The sequence below is a fragment of the Eucyclogobius newberryi genome, unplaced genomic scaffold (genome assembly GCF_026437365.1).
Source record: "Eucyclogobius newberryi isolate DKJ021-1_F unplaced genomic scaffold, fEucNew1.0.hap1 SCAF_7, whole genome shotgun sequence".
Classification (NCBI taxonomy): Eukaryota; Metazoa; Chordata; class Actinopteri; order Gobiiformes; family Gobiidae; genus Eucyclogobius; species Eucyclogobius newberryi.
Window position 1 is genome coordinate 34,134,891 of NW_027316389.1, and position 14,428 is coordinate 34,149,318.

Here is a 14,428-nt window from a genome sequence, read left to right on the forward strand (position 1 = left end):
TTAATTTGAGTCAAAAATATACTCTGAGCGACTAACAGGAACTTGAAGACTAAAGCGGCTTCTTCTGTATCGATAATGTGCGTGAGGGTGTTTCTTTTTCGGACCGGGGCAAAAGCCATAGCAATTTTGGATCAGAAATACTGAAATGTTGGTACCACTTCACCCTGATTAGCCTTAGTAAAGCATGAGCAAAGACTTCCCTCATAATCAACAAAGTTGCTCAAGAATGGGAGTTAGGGTGATGAGATATGAGGGTATTAATTAGGGGCCGACCGATATGCATTTTGGGACGATAGCTGATATAACTGCAGATTTGTTTCATTATGTAACAATACATAGTTTATACTGTACTGTTATTCTGCTTTTTAACAGTGAATTGTAAAGGCTGACATTCTTTTGGATGGACTTCTTCTATTGAAGTGAATTCACAAGCCAAAATCTGCAATTAATTCTGACCATTAACACCTCTTTTTACAACTCCTGTACAATGTGAGTCCAGTAAACAGAACACAGCAATAATCACTTTACAAGAGCCAATGAGACAACAAAGTCAGTGTGTTTGATGTTGTGTTAGCATTTCATGAGCTAAGCGCTAACTATAGTGAACCAAAGAAACAAAGCATCAAAATGGACACATTTCCAACACTCAGCACTGAGACAGGCCACCTTAGATCACAACTCTTCACAAATAACATTTATTTTTACCCTGATCCCAAATGATTGTCCCTAGTGAATATAATCCAGCATGTTGTTGTTGTTATTGACCACAGCAGTAGCCGCGTGTGTGCTAGCGTCAGCTGACCAGAATCTTCTCTCTTCTCCACACTCACAATTTAATCAAAAATAAGTCCTATGTTGTCACTGGTGTGATCTGTGCTGAAGTTGACTTTTATTCTTGAGTTGAGAGTATTTAAATCCAGCGCTGCCTCAGTCAGAGCCATGAACGATCAGAGTGACAAACTGGAGCATCACAAACTACTGCACAACACAGAGCTGCCATAAATTCTGGGTAATTCATCTCTCTGTAAACTGCACATTTTTATATCCTTGAGCTGCGGTTATCAATATTCTAGAGACCAGATGGACCCCTTATCGATAATAAAATATCCCAAGGACCCCTATCGTTCTCTACAATGACATCACAACAACATTTATTGCATGATGCTGTCCCCGTGGAATCAGATGGGGTCCCTGGACGTGGGAGCCTCTGGAATCTATGATCACATCTTGTAATGTTTCCTCTGCACATATTAAGATAAATCATGATAACATTAATTATAATAGGCCTACCTTTAACACACTGCGGATCAAATGCACGGCCTGCATAGGACTAACAAGACATGATGAATTGAAAAAAAAACAAAAAAAGATATATATTTTCTCTTTTGAAGCCTATTTAATTCCTAATTTGTGTGACAGGAAAAGAAAATGCAATGATATTGATATTTCAGTGCGTGACCCTCAGTCAGCACAAACACTAAAAGAGCTTTTCACAACTCTCAGCATGTAACAGCACACTTCCTGCTTTGTGAAGAATAAAACATTGCAATTAGGTGTAGACAGCACTCTGCGGCCTCATTTTCACCTAAAGAGCTGCTTTCACAATACTACTGTGTACTGTGTACTGTGGCAAAAGAGATTTGACTTTATCGCATGAAAAAACAAATACTTTTTATTGTCGCCCTCATGTTTTTTATGACTTTGTTATTGTGTCAGTGACAAAAAGTTGTTCCAATATTATCGTTTAACAGGATATTTTCTTTAGAAATATTCCACCATTTGTTGTTGTGGCAGATATACGCAAAGTGTGCTTTTAGTTTGTATTTGAACTCCGAGTCATCTTTACGGTTTGAACTGCAACTAACAATCATTTTAATCGATTAGTCTGGCGATTATTCTTTCTTTCGAATATTCAACAGATTATCCTGTGATAAGAAGCCTAGTGGAGTACATTTATGAACAAAAGAGTTTTTTAATCAAATACATTACATTTTTCAGGCAATTGCGGCTCAATTTGAGTCATAAAACATCTTTTCATAGTTCAAGGCAAGATGTACAGACTAAATTAGTTGATGGTTATTTATAGTTGGCTTGTTGCAGCCCTAGCTACGGTGAAAGCCTGAAATAGTGTGTCGGTAGAAAACGCTGTCAACCTTGAGGGAAGCGTCTGGTAAAGAAGGCGCAGAGCAAGATGAGCAGGCGCTGTCCTGCACAAAGGGCCTGATACTTGACTCCGTAATCCAATGCACAGTGCTAAGTTAGTAACCCAACAGACAAGGACAGTCCGAGGCTATCCGATCTCTTGAGTGTTGTGTCCTCTTCCAAATGATGCGTACTGTGCCAAGCAGCGTTTACCAGAGGATCCACTGGGGCAAAGTATGGCAGGCCAATCCTCCAAAGACCCAAACGTATTGTCTTTTTAGTGTAACTTGTAGTTTTAGAAAACATGTTCTGAACTGCATGAGATTATCAGTTCATAATTCACTCTTCTCTCAAATGTTAATTTGTTTTTTTTACAGAATCCTACTTTTTAAACAAATGTAATCGCAATATTTGTGAAAATTGTGCAGGCCTAAACTATAGTGTTTGAACCTGGAAATCTAGTAAATGTAAATGTTTGAATGTAATTATAAAAATATAAATCATAATTATAAATATATACTGGTGAAGTGTCTTATTCAACGTTACTTCAATGTGTGTTCCCACAAAAAAGACTCATTTATATAATGATTATAGTGCGATATTTTGATATTTTAGTATATGAAATCCTCATTTGCATTAGTACTGTGGCTGGACTCATTTTGGTAGGTCCTAAAGCACATGGACAAAGTAATGAGAAATAAGAAAACTGTATTTGACACTAGTGTTTACAACTTTATCACAAAATGTTAGGCTTGTAATAAAGTTTAAATATAATCATGAAATTAATGGAATATAAGTTTTATGAGGAGACTGAAAATATTTCAGTTATGCTTCTTTTAAGATGTCCTAATAATCCTTTAATTTGAGTTATACATACTCCATCATATTCCTAAACATAAAAAGGAAAAACAGGTTTGACAATCATTTCTTCATGTTGGTTACAATGCGACTTTTTCAAACGCTATTGTTTAAGGAAAATATCTGGAAAAGTCTACCATAATGATAAAATATGTTAAAATATATATATATATATATATATATATATATATATATATATATATATATTACTATATTAAATGCATGTGTTGTTGCAATAGATTACTATTGCAACAACACATCATCAGTAGGGTAAAACTAACCTGTCTCACGACGGTCTAAACCCAGCTCACGTTCCTATTAGTGGGAATAATATTTAACTACAAAATAATAGTGTGTAGTTTTGTTTCTAATTGAGACCAAGGCCACTTGAAAACTGTTCACGAAAGGTCCAATTTTGTCCTGTTTAATGTGCTTTGATTCTATACTAAAAAAATGAAACTCTAGTTTTAATACTCGGGGACCAGAGGCCAGATGTGGCCCTCAGCCTGTTTTAATCCGGCCCACACAAGCTTTTAATAATCAATGTGACTCTTCCTATTTCTATTTTTGTATTGTCTTAGCTGTGGGACATGTCCTCTTGTGTCCTCAATAAAGATTACATTCAATTAATTAAATAATAGATAAAGGAGCAGATTAAGTGCTGATGATCGCAGTCCAGCCCTTTTCTTTTTCCTTGTTTTTCACCACTTGGGAACATTTATTACACTTTATTTTGTACATAACCCATGTTATATGTTTCTCTATGAATATTGTTGAGCTGCCTGTATTGGCCAGTTTGGATGTACTATATCCAAATATCATAGTACCATTCTCAGTACTAGTATTCACCTCATGACATGATATTTATAAATAATGGGAAGGTATTAGAGTAATACTTTTTTCTCTGAAAATGCCCTGATGAGCATGTAGTGTTATCAGTAAGGCCATATTCCAAACAACTTACATTTAAAAGTAATGAATAATGAAAGTGTATGTATTTATATTTTCATATTACATCTCAAGGGCCGATCCAAATAAAAAAACATGTTAGCTGCTGTGAAACTGAGCAAAGGGATAGATATTGTCTATCTTTACACTGCCTGTTTTAAAAAAAAAGTCGCCACAGAAAAATAAGTCACAGTCTAATATCTGGTAGGACCACCTTTAGCTTTGAATACAGCACATTTGGTGTGGCATATTTTCAGTAAGTTTCTGCATTTTCATAAGATGTATTTTCATCCAGTATTGCAATATTTTTCACCAGTTGATCTTGTGTTGATGATGGAGAGCGTGACCGCTGCACAAAGCCTTCTCCAGCTCGTCCCGAACACTCTCACTGGGGTTCAGAGCTGTAGGACATTAGTTTATTCTTCTCCTTAGATGTTTCCTCCGCTCGATGCCAATGATTTGACCCTTCTCAAACACACTGACATCTCATCCATGACCACGGGATTTGTCTTTCCACATGGCTGTTTCAGAAATGAGAAGCCGCTCACTGCATCAGTCGGGTTTAAATACTGTTTTGCAGTTGAAAGATCATCACCCATGCAGCAAATTATCCAACAGGAGAGGAGAGGACCTACTGTATTTGCTTGGTAGAATCCAAAGGGTGATTTTCTTTTGGACATGCCTTTAGTTTTTTAGCATTCTGCAACAAAACAATACATCTTGACTTATCTAATGGTCGATAGGGTTGTGACAATCACTATACTAATTGATAATAAAACCAGTATCAAAACAAGATACTTTATCAAAACGGTATTGAGAATCTTATGGCCACCACTTATGGCCAATGTTAAAAATTTACTTTATCTTTTGTCTTTCAGGGGACAGTGTGGCTGTGCTTAAACTGCCAGGTGAAGCGTGCCTCTGGAGGACCCGGGCCGGAGCTCACAAAGACCATGGCGACCCAACCCACCCCTCCAAAGACTTCAACGCCCGCCTCTCCAGAAGCAGCACCGGCTAAAATCGAGGGAACCAAGGCACCAGACAAAGCCCAAAGCCATAAGGAACCCAGTCAACCCCCCGGACCTAAACCAACTCAACCGAACGCTCAACCGAAACAGGGCGACCAGACTGCTCTAAAGCCCAGGAGCGCGTCTCCAGCTCCGCCGCAGCAGGACGCGGGAGGCTTCTTTGGGTTTGGCGCTCCGAAAGGTCAACCCGATCCAGCCAAACCAGCGGAGTCGGTGACGGGGAAAATGTTTGGATTCGGTTCTTCCATTTTCAGCTCTGCCTCTACACTGATGACCTCGGCAGGCCACGAGGAATCCAGAACGACGCCCCCGATTTCGCCTAAAATGTCAAAAGAGACCAGACCGTCGCCGATTGCTGCTGCCAAGAAACAAGAGCCGGAGAGGAAAGTGGAGGAGGGGAAGGGTCAGCCAAAGGAGCAGACGAAGCCTCCGACGGGAAAATCGGTTTGTCCGCTGTGTAAACTGCAGCTCAACGTGGGAACAAAAGACCCTCCCAACTACAACACTTGTACCGAGTGCAAAAGCATCGTGTGCAACCAGTGTGGATTTAACCCCATGCCAAATGTCAAGGAGGTAAGAGGAGTCTCAAATGCACATGACATTTAGTCTTAGAGCTGGGCGATAGTGTTAGTATCGAAAATGTGTTAAAACATGTCTTTAGATGTTGTCATTGAGGTTTGATGAGCAGGCAAATGTGAAACGTCGGTAAAAATCAATCACATAAGTAGGGATGTAATAGAAAAAAATCAATTCTTTGCATTGATTAGTTGACTAAAATGGAGTGAGGCTTAGTGCGGGAAGAGCTCTCACAACTAAGAATACGGTAATCTGACCATAACTCTAAAAATATTCTAAAATTGCATACATTCTCTCAATAACAACTTTGCAAGCAGAAACGTTAAAAAAAAGAAAAAAAGAAAGGTGAATATTATAAGATTGGTTGCTCCAAAAACTCCACCTAATTCTTTGTCTTTTCCTTTCTGCTGTGGTTAATATGCTATAAACGTTTTTTTATCCCAATGAAATAAAATAATCTGTCAACTCATGTAACGTTTGGTGGGCTAAGACTCTATCGGCTTAATCAACTAAACGATTACAGCTCTACACAAAAGTGCAGTTTAATCGTATCACTTTTTTTTAGTCATTTATTTTTGGAGTATTTCTAACTATACATACTCCAAATTCAGATTTTGCATATCTTCAAAATAACATTCACGATTGTATCTACATTTGGATATATTGCCCTCCTCTATTTAGTCACTCTTTGGCAACATTCATATATTTCATCTATTTATTTATTTAGGTTTATTTCACATTTCAAGTGTGTTTCATGAGCTCTTGTCACACACTACAAACATTTTAGATAATTCTCAATGTCCTTTCCTCGTCGGGCTTTGACATAAAAACTATTCCTTAACCAACAATATAACAATGAAATACAAAAGACACATCCTAAATTAACACATCTGAAGTCTTTGAGTGATATCAATCCCATGGCCATGTTACATTCACTTGGAAGGGCTTCTGGTCCACCACAATTCTTAAAATGGTTGTGCTTCATTCATAAAACTGCACATAAATGGTTTCCACTGAGAAATAGTGACTGTGAAAGCTGCAGAGGATTTGTATCGTTTATATATATGATCTATGATTTACTGTAGGATCAGAATCATAAAGTGTTACTTGTTTTATGCCACTAGACTATTGCAAGTTTGACCCTCAAAATATAAATGAATCATTCCATTATTCACATTTCAAAGACTCAATATGCTCATGCGTTTAAATAACTTTAGAATATATATTTTCATTGTGTAGTTTTTACTTGTGTAGTTTAGTGGTGTTAGATATATAATAAAATGGATAATCCTCCACTTGTTCTAGAGATGTGCAGAATTGGTACATCGAGTATATTGTCTGTAATTCAAACTATTAAGGAACTGATTTAAAATAGAAATGAACAGAAATGTCTAGTGTAATCTCGCAAACAGGTGTAAAGTGATATTTCAGTGCGATGCGATACTTGAACCTCAACAGACACATCTTAGCACCTGCATTGTCAGACTCTACCTGCTCGTCAAAGCCTGATCTCGTCTGCTCGATCTGCTCTCAGATGCTAAGCAGGGCAGGGCTTGGTTAGTAATTGGATGAGGGACCGCTGGAACATCAGGTTCCATAACTCGTTGTGCCCTTAGGCAAGACTCTTGACCCACATAGGATGCAGACTCCGTGCACCGAACATTTTATATTGTTACTATTATATGTACTATTTTACTATTACTTGTTTTTAATTTTTTCATCATTTCGGTCAGGGTTATGTATTTACAAATGATTTGGATTTAATGAGATTTTACTTTTGTTACAAAAGCGTTTCCTAATCATTTGTTTACTCAAAGTTATATTTTGATTGATTCCTGCATGTTTGAGTTAATCCTGTTTTGACTTACAGCTGAGGCTCGTGTGCTCAGAAAATTCCTTTCCACTTACCCCTATCCCCGCCCACATCCATGAACTTAGCTGTGAATATTAGAAAAAAAAATGACACATGTAGTGTTCTTAACCTGATACGCATAGGACCTTAAATATCACACAGCCACTTTTCAACAATAAAAACATGTAAATGACATTGACACATACTGACATGTCAGTATAAAGAGGCGGGGCTTTGACTTCCTGCAATTTTGAACAGGAAGTCAATGGGGCTGTTTCTATTACAAAGACCATAAATGTTGCTGTTTACAATGAACAAAATGTAAAATGATTATCCACTTATGTTATAGTTTAATACAAAGTATCTGGAAAGATCATCACGTCTCCTTTAACTAATTTGAAAGCTAACTACATTACAATTTTATCATCAGACTTACCTCCATCTCTTTCCATCTAGGTAAAAGAGTGGTTATGCCTCAACTGTCAGACGCATAGAGCTCTAGCGGCGTCGGAGCAACAAGCGATGCCAACCAAGAAACCGCAGGCCTCCGCAAATATCAAGGGAACCACTCCGGCTGGGGCAGTAAAGAAGGAACCATCTCCACAAGTCCAGAAGAAAGACATATCAAAACCTACACCCCAAAGTCCAGTCCCACCAGGATCTCCCCAGAGAAACGCGCAGCCAACGCAACAACAGGTTAAACAACCAGAAAAACCAGTCCAAGGAAGTCCAGCTCCTACTCCGAAGGAGCTCAGCAAATCAACGGAGCCCAAACCTGGCGTTGTTCAAGGTGTTTCTGGTGGTCCAAAACCTCCACCAGAACCATCTAAACCAGCTGAATCCATGGGTGGGAAGATGTTCGGATTTGGTTCATCCATATTTAGCTCTGCGAGTTCAATGATGACCTCAGCAGTCCAGGATGAATCCAAAACAACACCTCCAGTATCTCCAAAAATGCCCACTGCCAAGACAACTAAATCACCTCAAATTCCACGAAAAAACGAGGAGAAGAAACCAGGTCAGGTTAATCAGCCAAATGCAACTTCACTGTCCCAAGCCAAAGTGGAAAAAGCTCCGTCTCAGCCAGCGAAACAAACTGCAAATAAAGCAGTGGCGTCCAAGTGTCCACTCTGCAAAATACAGCTCAATACTGGCTCCAAGGACCCTCCAAACTACAGCACGTGTACGCAGTGCAAGGAGACAGTGTGTAGTCAGTGTGGCTTCAGTCCAGTGCCAAACACCACAGAGGTAATGGCAGTGAAGGCTGACAATCCAAAAAGTGCAAGTGACATGAGGTTTATATATTGTAGGTTCAATCACATTTTAATCGAGATTCAAAATCATTGGTTTTGGAGTTTTCAGAGGAATACATTATTATTATTGATAATATTGTATTGAATATAGTATTGAGCCACAATAACATCAGTTGTAGTAAAACAGATATGTTCATGCCTGAATGTATAAGTCAAACTCTGTCAAAAAAAACTTAAAAGACACAAAACTAGACTAAATTGAGGATAATTTAAACTGAATAAGAAACATAATGAATACAAATCTTTTTAAAACATTTTCTTAAAACAGTACATTTCTGAATAAAACCTTGTCATTGCGCTATATTTAGTTTGTTGCAATAGCAATTGTTGCGTCAGCCAAAATTGCAATAGCAGTACTTTTGCAATACAATGTGCAGCCCTAATACAGTATTATAATTATATCTTATTAGGCTATTTTTGTGTTAAATTGCACTCATTAAAAGTATGTCTTGTGTATGTTCATGATATCAATACTAAAAGCAGTTTTTTACTTATTTATTTAGTTTTTTTTGTTTTGATTTTATATTTTATTTTCAAAGATTGGAAAAAAAAATATTTGCCATATCACCCTGCCCTATGTATAGGTATATATACTAAATCAGGCTCAACTGTAATCAAATCATAACAGCAAATTAATGACTGAATTTAAATATGTCTCCCACTAAGTGCCATTTGAAAAAAAGAAGGTCAAGTCTTTGTCCAGCAGGGTTTTCAAAAGTAAAATCTATTTTAGTAATTAATTCCCTTCTTGACCAAATCCTCTCAAATATACTGTTATACAGTGTGTAGAAGAAGACAAAATAACAGTCCCACATTTTCAAGAGGGACTTTTTGCAAATTAACTCAAATGTCTTTCCAATACTTATGCCATGGCTGAGAAACTTTGAGCTTTTAATTAATCAAAATCCAATTAAATTTATTCAACATTTTTGCTTCCTTCTTTAATCTTAATTAATCGTCACTTGGACTATTTCGATTCTCAGTCCTTAATATATCCTTCATAAATGTTGCATTGAATGGTCTAATTCACTTCTTTTAAATGATTTTCTCTAGGTAAAGGAATGGTTATGCCTGAATTGTCAAATGCACAGAGCCGTTGGTGGACCTGAAGCTAAAGGACATACAATGAAATCTCCAAATGTAGCCAATAAAACACCTGCACAAACGAAACCAACAGCTCCCAAACAGACAGAAGTGCTGAAAAAGGACAAGAAGGAAGGCGATGATTCCAAAGGATCCAGTCCAGTTCCAATCAAGAGGGCTCCAACTCCTTCAGAACCTCAGCCAAAACCAGACACAACAGCTGTAGAGGGCAAAACGCAGCAAGATCTCAAAACTCCACTACAGACGCAACAACCCAAAACGGAAGCAAACCAGGTTGTTATGGACAAATCAAAAGACGTACCGTCCAAAACAGTCCAAGAGTCCAAAACAACCGAATCTGTCTCTGGGAAGATGTTTGGCTTTGGCTCGTCGATGTTCAGTTCAGCTTCCACTTTGATATCATCAGCAGTCCATGATGAATCGCAAACGACTCCACCGGCCTCTCGAAAGATGTCTGCTCCAGGCCAAGCCTCCCCCAAGATGTCCCCCGGGCCCAAAGTCTTGCCTAAACAACCCACACCAACAGGTTCTCTCAAAAGAGAGCCTGCAGCTGCCCACGAGAAGAAAGATGCTAAAGCTCCGTCACAAGCGCCAAAGACAAACTGTCCACTGTGCAAAACCAAATTCAACATTGGATCCAAGGATGCTCCCAATTACAACACATGCACAGGGTGTAAGGACACAGTCTGCAATCAATGTGGCTTCTGCCCAATGCCCATGGGACAGGTAATTGGATCAACATCATAATGTACAGTATGTATATTTACTCATATAAATATCCACTTTGCTGTTGTAAGTGGAGTAAGTGATTTACTAAGTTATTGTAGATAGGGGTAAAGTTTGCAGAATTAAATGCTTATTGTATTTTCTTTTTCATTTTAGGCAAAAGAATGGCTGTGCCTGAACTGTCAGGTGAAAAGAGCAGCTGCTTTACCAGAGCCTCAGGCTCCTCAAGTCATCAAGTCGCCAAGCAAAGCTCCTGCCGCTGCCCAGAAGACAGGCACAGGTGCTTCCTCAGCGCCTGAGAAAAAGGACTCTCCACAGTCTGCACTGCAAAAGAAGACCTCAGAACCTCAGGCACTAGACAAAGTGAGTGGACCTGCTGAAAAGAAGGAAGTTCTTGACCAGAAAGCTCCACAACCCAAACCCCAGAAAACTCCAGATCAGGGGACACAGTCTCCTCGAAGACAGAGCAAGGAACAAGAGTCTGGAGGCCTCTTTGGTTTTGGTGGTCCTAAAACTCAGCCTGAATCCACAAAGCCTGCAGACTCTGTTGGTGGAAAGATGTTTGGGTTTGGTTCTTCTATCTTCAGTTCAGCATCCACTTTAATAACTTCTGCAGTTCAGGACCAACCAAAGACCACTCCACCTGTCTCTCCTAAGCTGTCCACAAAACCATCTCCTGCAAAGGAAGCCAAGTCTCCTGTTCCACAAAAAACAGAGGAGCGGAAAAAAGAAGAGGCTAAAGCAATCCCTGTTCAACAGACTAAAGTGGAGAAAGGTGCACCACAGCCAACAAAGATGACAGCAACATCACAAGCCCCAACTGTCAAACCAGGACAATCCACCTGTCCATTGTGTAAAGTTCAGCTCAACATCAACACTAAAGATCCACCGAACTACAGCAGCTGCACTGAGTGCAAGAGCACTGTGTGCAACCAGTGTGGCTTCAACCCTTCACCTAAGGACCTGACGGGAAAGGTACATCAAATTAGCGATATGCACTCTTGCACAGTTATCACCCAAATTAATGTGTTTTACCACCATAAACTATCCACTTTGCTGTCTCTAAACTTGGGCTGTCACTTTAATTCCTAAAACAACGCATTGTCATTGCATATGTATGAATATGTAAGTTATGGATGATTGGAGCGGCTGTCGGCGCAGATTGGCAGATACATTTCTGTCAGACTTCCCTGTCATTTGAGGGCAGAGTAGATGTGTGCTAGCACTGCCAAATGTATACATTGTATAGTTATTCTATCTATAGCAATGCATTAAAGTTATTTTTGTCTCTTAATCTCTCTTTATTTTTGTAGGATCATCAAAGATAAATGCTGTGTTTGGAAAAATAAATATTTACTGTTTATTTTTTTAGGCAAAAGAATGGCTGTGCCTGAACTGTCAGGTGAAAAGAGCAGCTGCTTTACCAGAGCCTCAGGCTCCTCAAGTCATCAAGTCGCCAAGCAAAGCTCCTGCCGCTGCCCAGAAGACAGGCACAGGTGCTTCCTCAGCGCCTGAGAAAAAGGACTCTCCACAGTCTGCACTGCAAAAGAAGACCTCAGAACCTCAGGCACTAGACAAAGTGAGTGGACCTGCTGAAAAGAAGGAAGTTCTTGACCAGAAAGCTCCACAACCCAAACCCCAGAAAACACCAGATCAGGGGACACAGTCTCCTCGAAGACAGAGCAAGGAACAAGAGTCTGGAGGCCTCTTTGGTTTTGGTGGTCCTAAAACTCAGCCTGAATCCACAAAGCCTGCAGACTCTGTTGGTGGAAAGATGTTTGGGTTTGGTTCTTCTATCTTCAGTTCAGCATCCACTTTAATAACTTCTGCAGTTCAGGACCAACCAAAGACCACTCCACCTGTCTCTCCTAAGCTGTCCCCAAAACCATCTCCTGCAAAGGAAGTCCCACAAAAACCAGAGGGGCTGAAGAAAGAGGAAGCTAAAACAATCCCTGCTGAACAGACTAAAGTGGAGAAAGGTGCACCACAGCCAACAAAGACGACAGCAACATCACAAGCCCCAACTGTCAAACCAGGACAATCCACCTGTCCATTGTGTAAAGTTCAGCTCAACATCAACACTAAAGATCCACCGAACTACAGCAACTGCACTGAGTGCAAGAGCACTGTGTGCAACCAGTGTGGCTTCAACCCTTCACCTAAGGACCTGACAAGACAGGTACATCTTAACTGGTATTTTCTTCATAATCCCTTGCACTCATGACCCTGACATGTGTATTTTAACTGTAATTCATTCACTTTGGTTCATGTCAGATTTGTTAATTGTAAATTATTTCTTCAAATCCACCCAAAATAAAACGGTTTTATGAGCGTTTATGTGGCAGCAGTGGCTTAGTTTGAAGTAATATTTCCCCACTAATCTAGTGGTTTGCTGCCTGATTCTTTGATCGGTGTTTTACACTATCATTTCATAACTATAAGTGTATTGAGTTTGTTATTGATGCCTGAAGCGACTGTAGTTGCAGAACGGTAGTCACCATTTTGCCCCAGGGCATCTGATGGTACAGTTCTTTTCATATTTTTTTAGAGTGTGGCCACATTTTTTATTTGTTTTTGTCCTGCAAGATGGTAGTAAATTGGCACTTTTAAAATTTAAGTTAATACTTCTTATTGTATTTTATTTGTATCCACTTTGTTGCTGTTACCATTGTTTCGCACAACTAGTTCTTCAATGTTCTAAGTGTGTGGAGGTTTACTAAGTTATTGTAGATAGGGGTAAAGTTTGCAGAATTAAATGCTTATTGTATTTTCTTTTTCATTTTAGGCAAAAGAATGGCTGTGCCTGAACTGTCAGGTGAAAAGAGCAGCTGCTTTACCAGAGCCTCAGGCTCCTCAAGTCATCAAGTCGCCAAGCAAAGCTCCTGCCGCTGCCCAGAAGACAGGCACAGGTGCTTCCTCAGCGCCTGAGAAAAAGGACTCTCCACATTCTGCACTGCAAAAGAAGACCTCAGAACATCAGGCACTAGACAAAGTGAGTGGACCTGCTGAAAAGAAGGAAGTTCTTGACCAGAAAGCTCCACAACCCAAACCCCAGAAAACTCCAGATCAGGGGACACAGTCTCCACGAAGACAGAGCAAGGAACAAGAGTCTGGAGGCCTCTTTGGTTTTGGTGGTCCTAAAACTCAGCCTGAATCCACAAAGCCTGAAGACTCCGTTGGTGGAAAGATGTTTGGGTTTGGTTCTTCTATCTTCAGTTCGGCATCCACTTTAATAACTTCTGCAGTTCAGGAACAACCAAAGACCACTCCACCTGTCTCTCCTAAGCTGTCCCCAAAACCATCTCCTGCAAAGGAAGCCAAGTCTCCTGTTCCACAAAAACCAGAGGAGCGGAAGAAAGAAGAGGCTAAAACGATCCCAACTGAACAGACTAAAGTGGAGAAAGGTGCACCACAGCCAACAAAGACGGCAGCAACATCACAAGCCCCAACTGTCAAACCAGGACAATCCACCTGTCCATTGTGTAAAGTTCAGCTCAACATCAACACTAAAGATCCACCGAACTACAGCAGCTGCACTGAGTGCAAGAGCACTGTGTGCAACCAGTGTGGCTTCAACCCTTCACCTAATGACCTGACGGGACAGGTACGTTAAATTAGCACACAGTTGCTTAACTTTTTTTTCCCAACTAACATTAAAATCTAATATGTTGTTTTTTTGCTATAAACTGTCTGCTTTGCTGTCTCATAAGATCATCTCAGTTGCACAATTATATTTTTTTCAATCTAAAATAAGAACATTTTATGGGGCGGAAGTAGCTCAGTTGATTGTAACTTTTGCGCCCAAACCCGAAGGTTGGTAGGTTCGAATTTTGTTCCTGGAACAGTATACTGTCATTGCCTCTGAATGAATGTTTTTGCTT

The 14,428-nt window shown here is 39.7% G+C and overlaps 1 protein-coding gene across 1 annotated transcript in view; it reads left to right on the forward strand.

Annotated features, from left to right (window-relative positions):
* pclob (piccolo presynaptic cytomatrix protein b) overlaps positions 1-14,428 on the forward strand; it is a 135,947-nt gene that overhangs the window by 12,882 nt on the left and 108,637 nt on the right. The window contains exons 4-8 of the mRNA XM_072434450.1: positions 4,827-5,549; positions 7,861-8,517; positions 11,067-11,522; positions 11,920-12,726; positions 13,333-14,151. Coding sequence (XP_072290551.1) covers positions 4,827-5,549; positions 7,861-8,517; positions 11,067-11,522; positions 11,920-12,726; positions 13,333-14,151 — 3,462 coding nt within the window. The remainder of the gene's footprint in view (positions 1-4,826; positions 5,550-7,860; positions 8,518-11,066; positions 11,523-11,919; positions 12,727-13,332; positions 14,152-14,428) is intronic.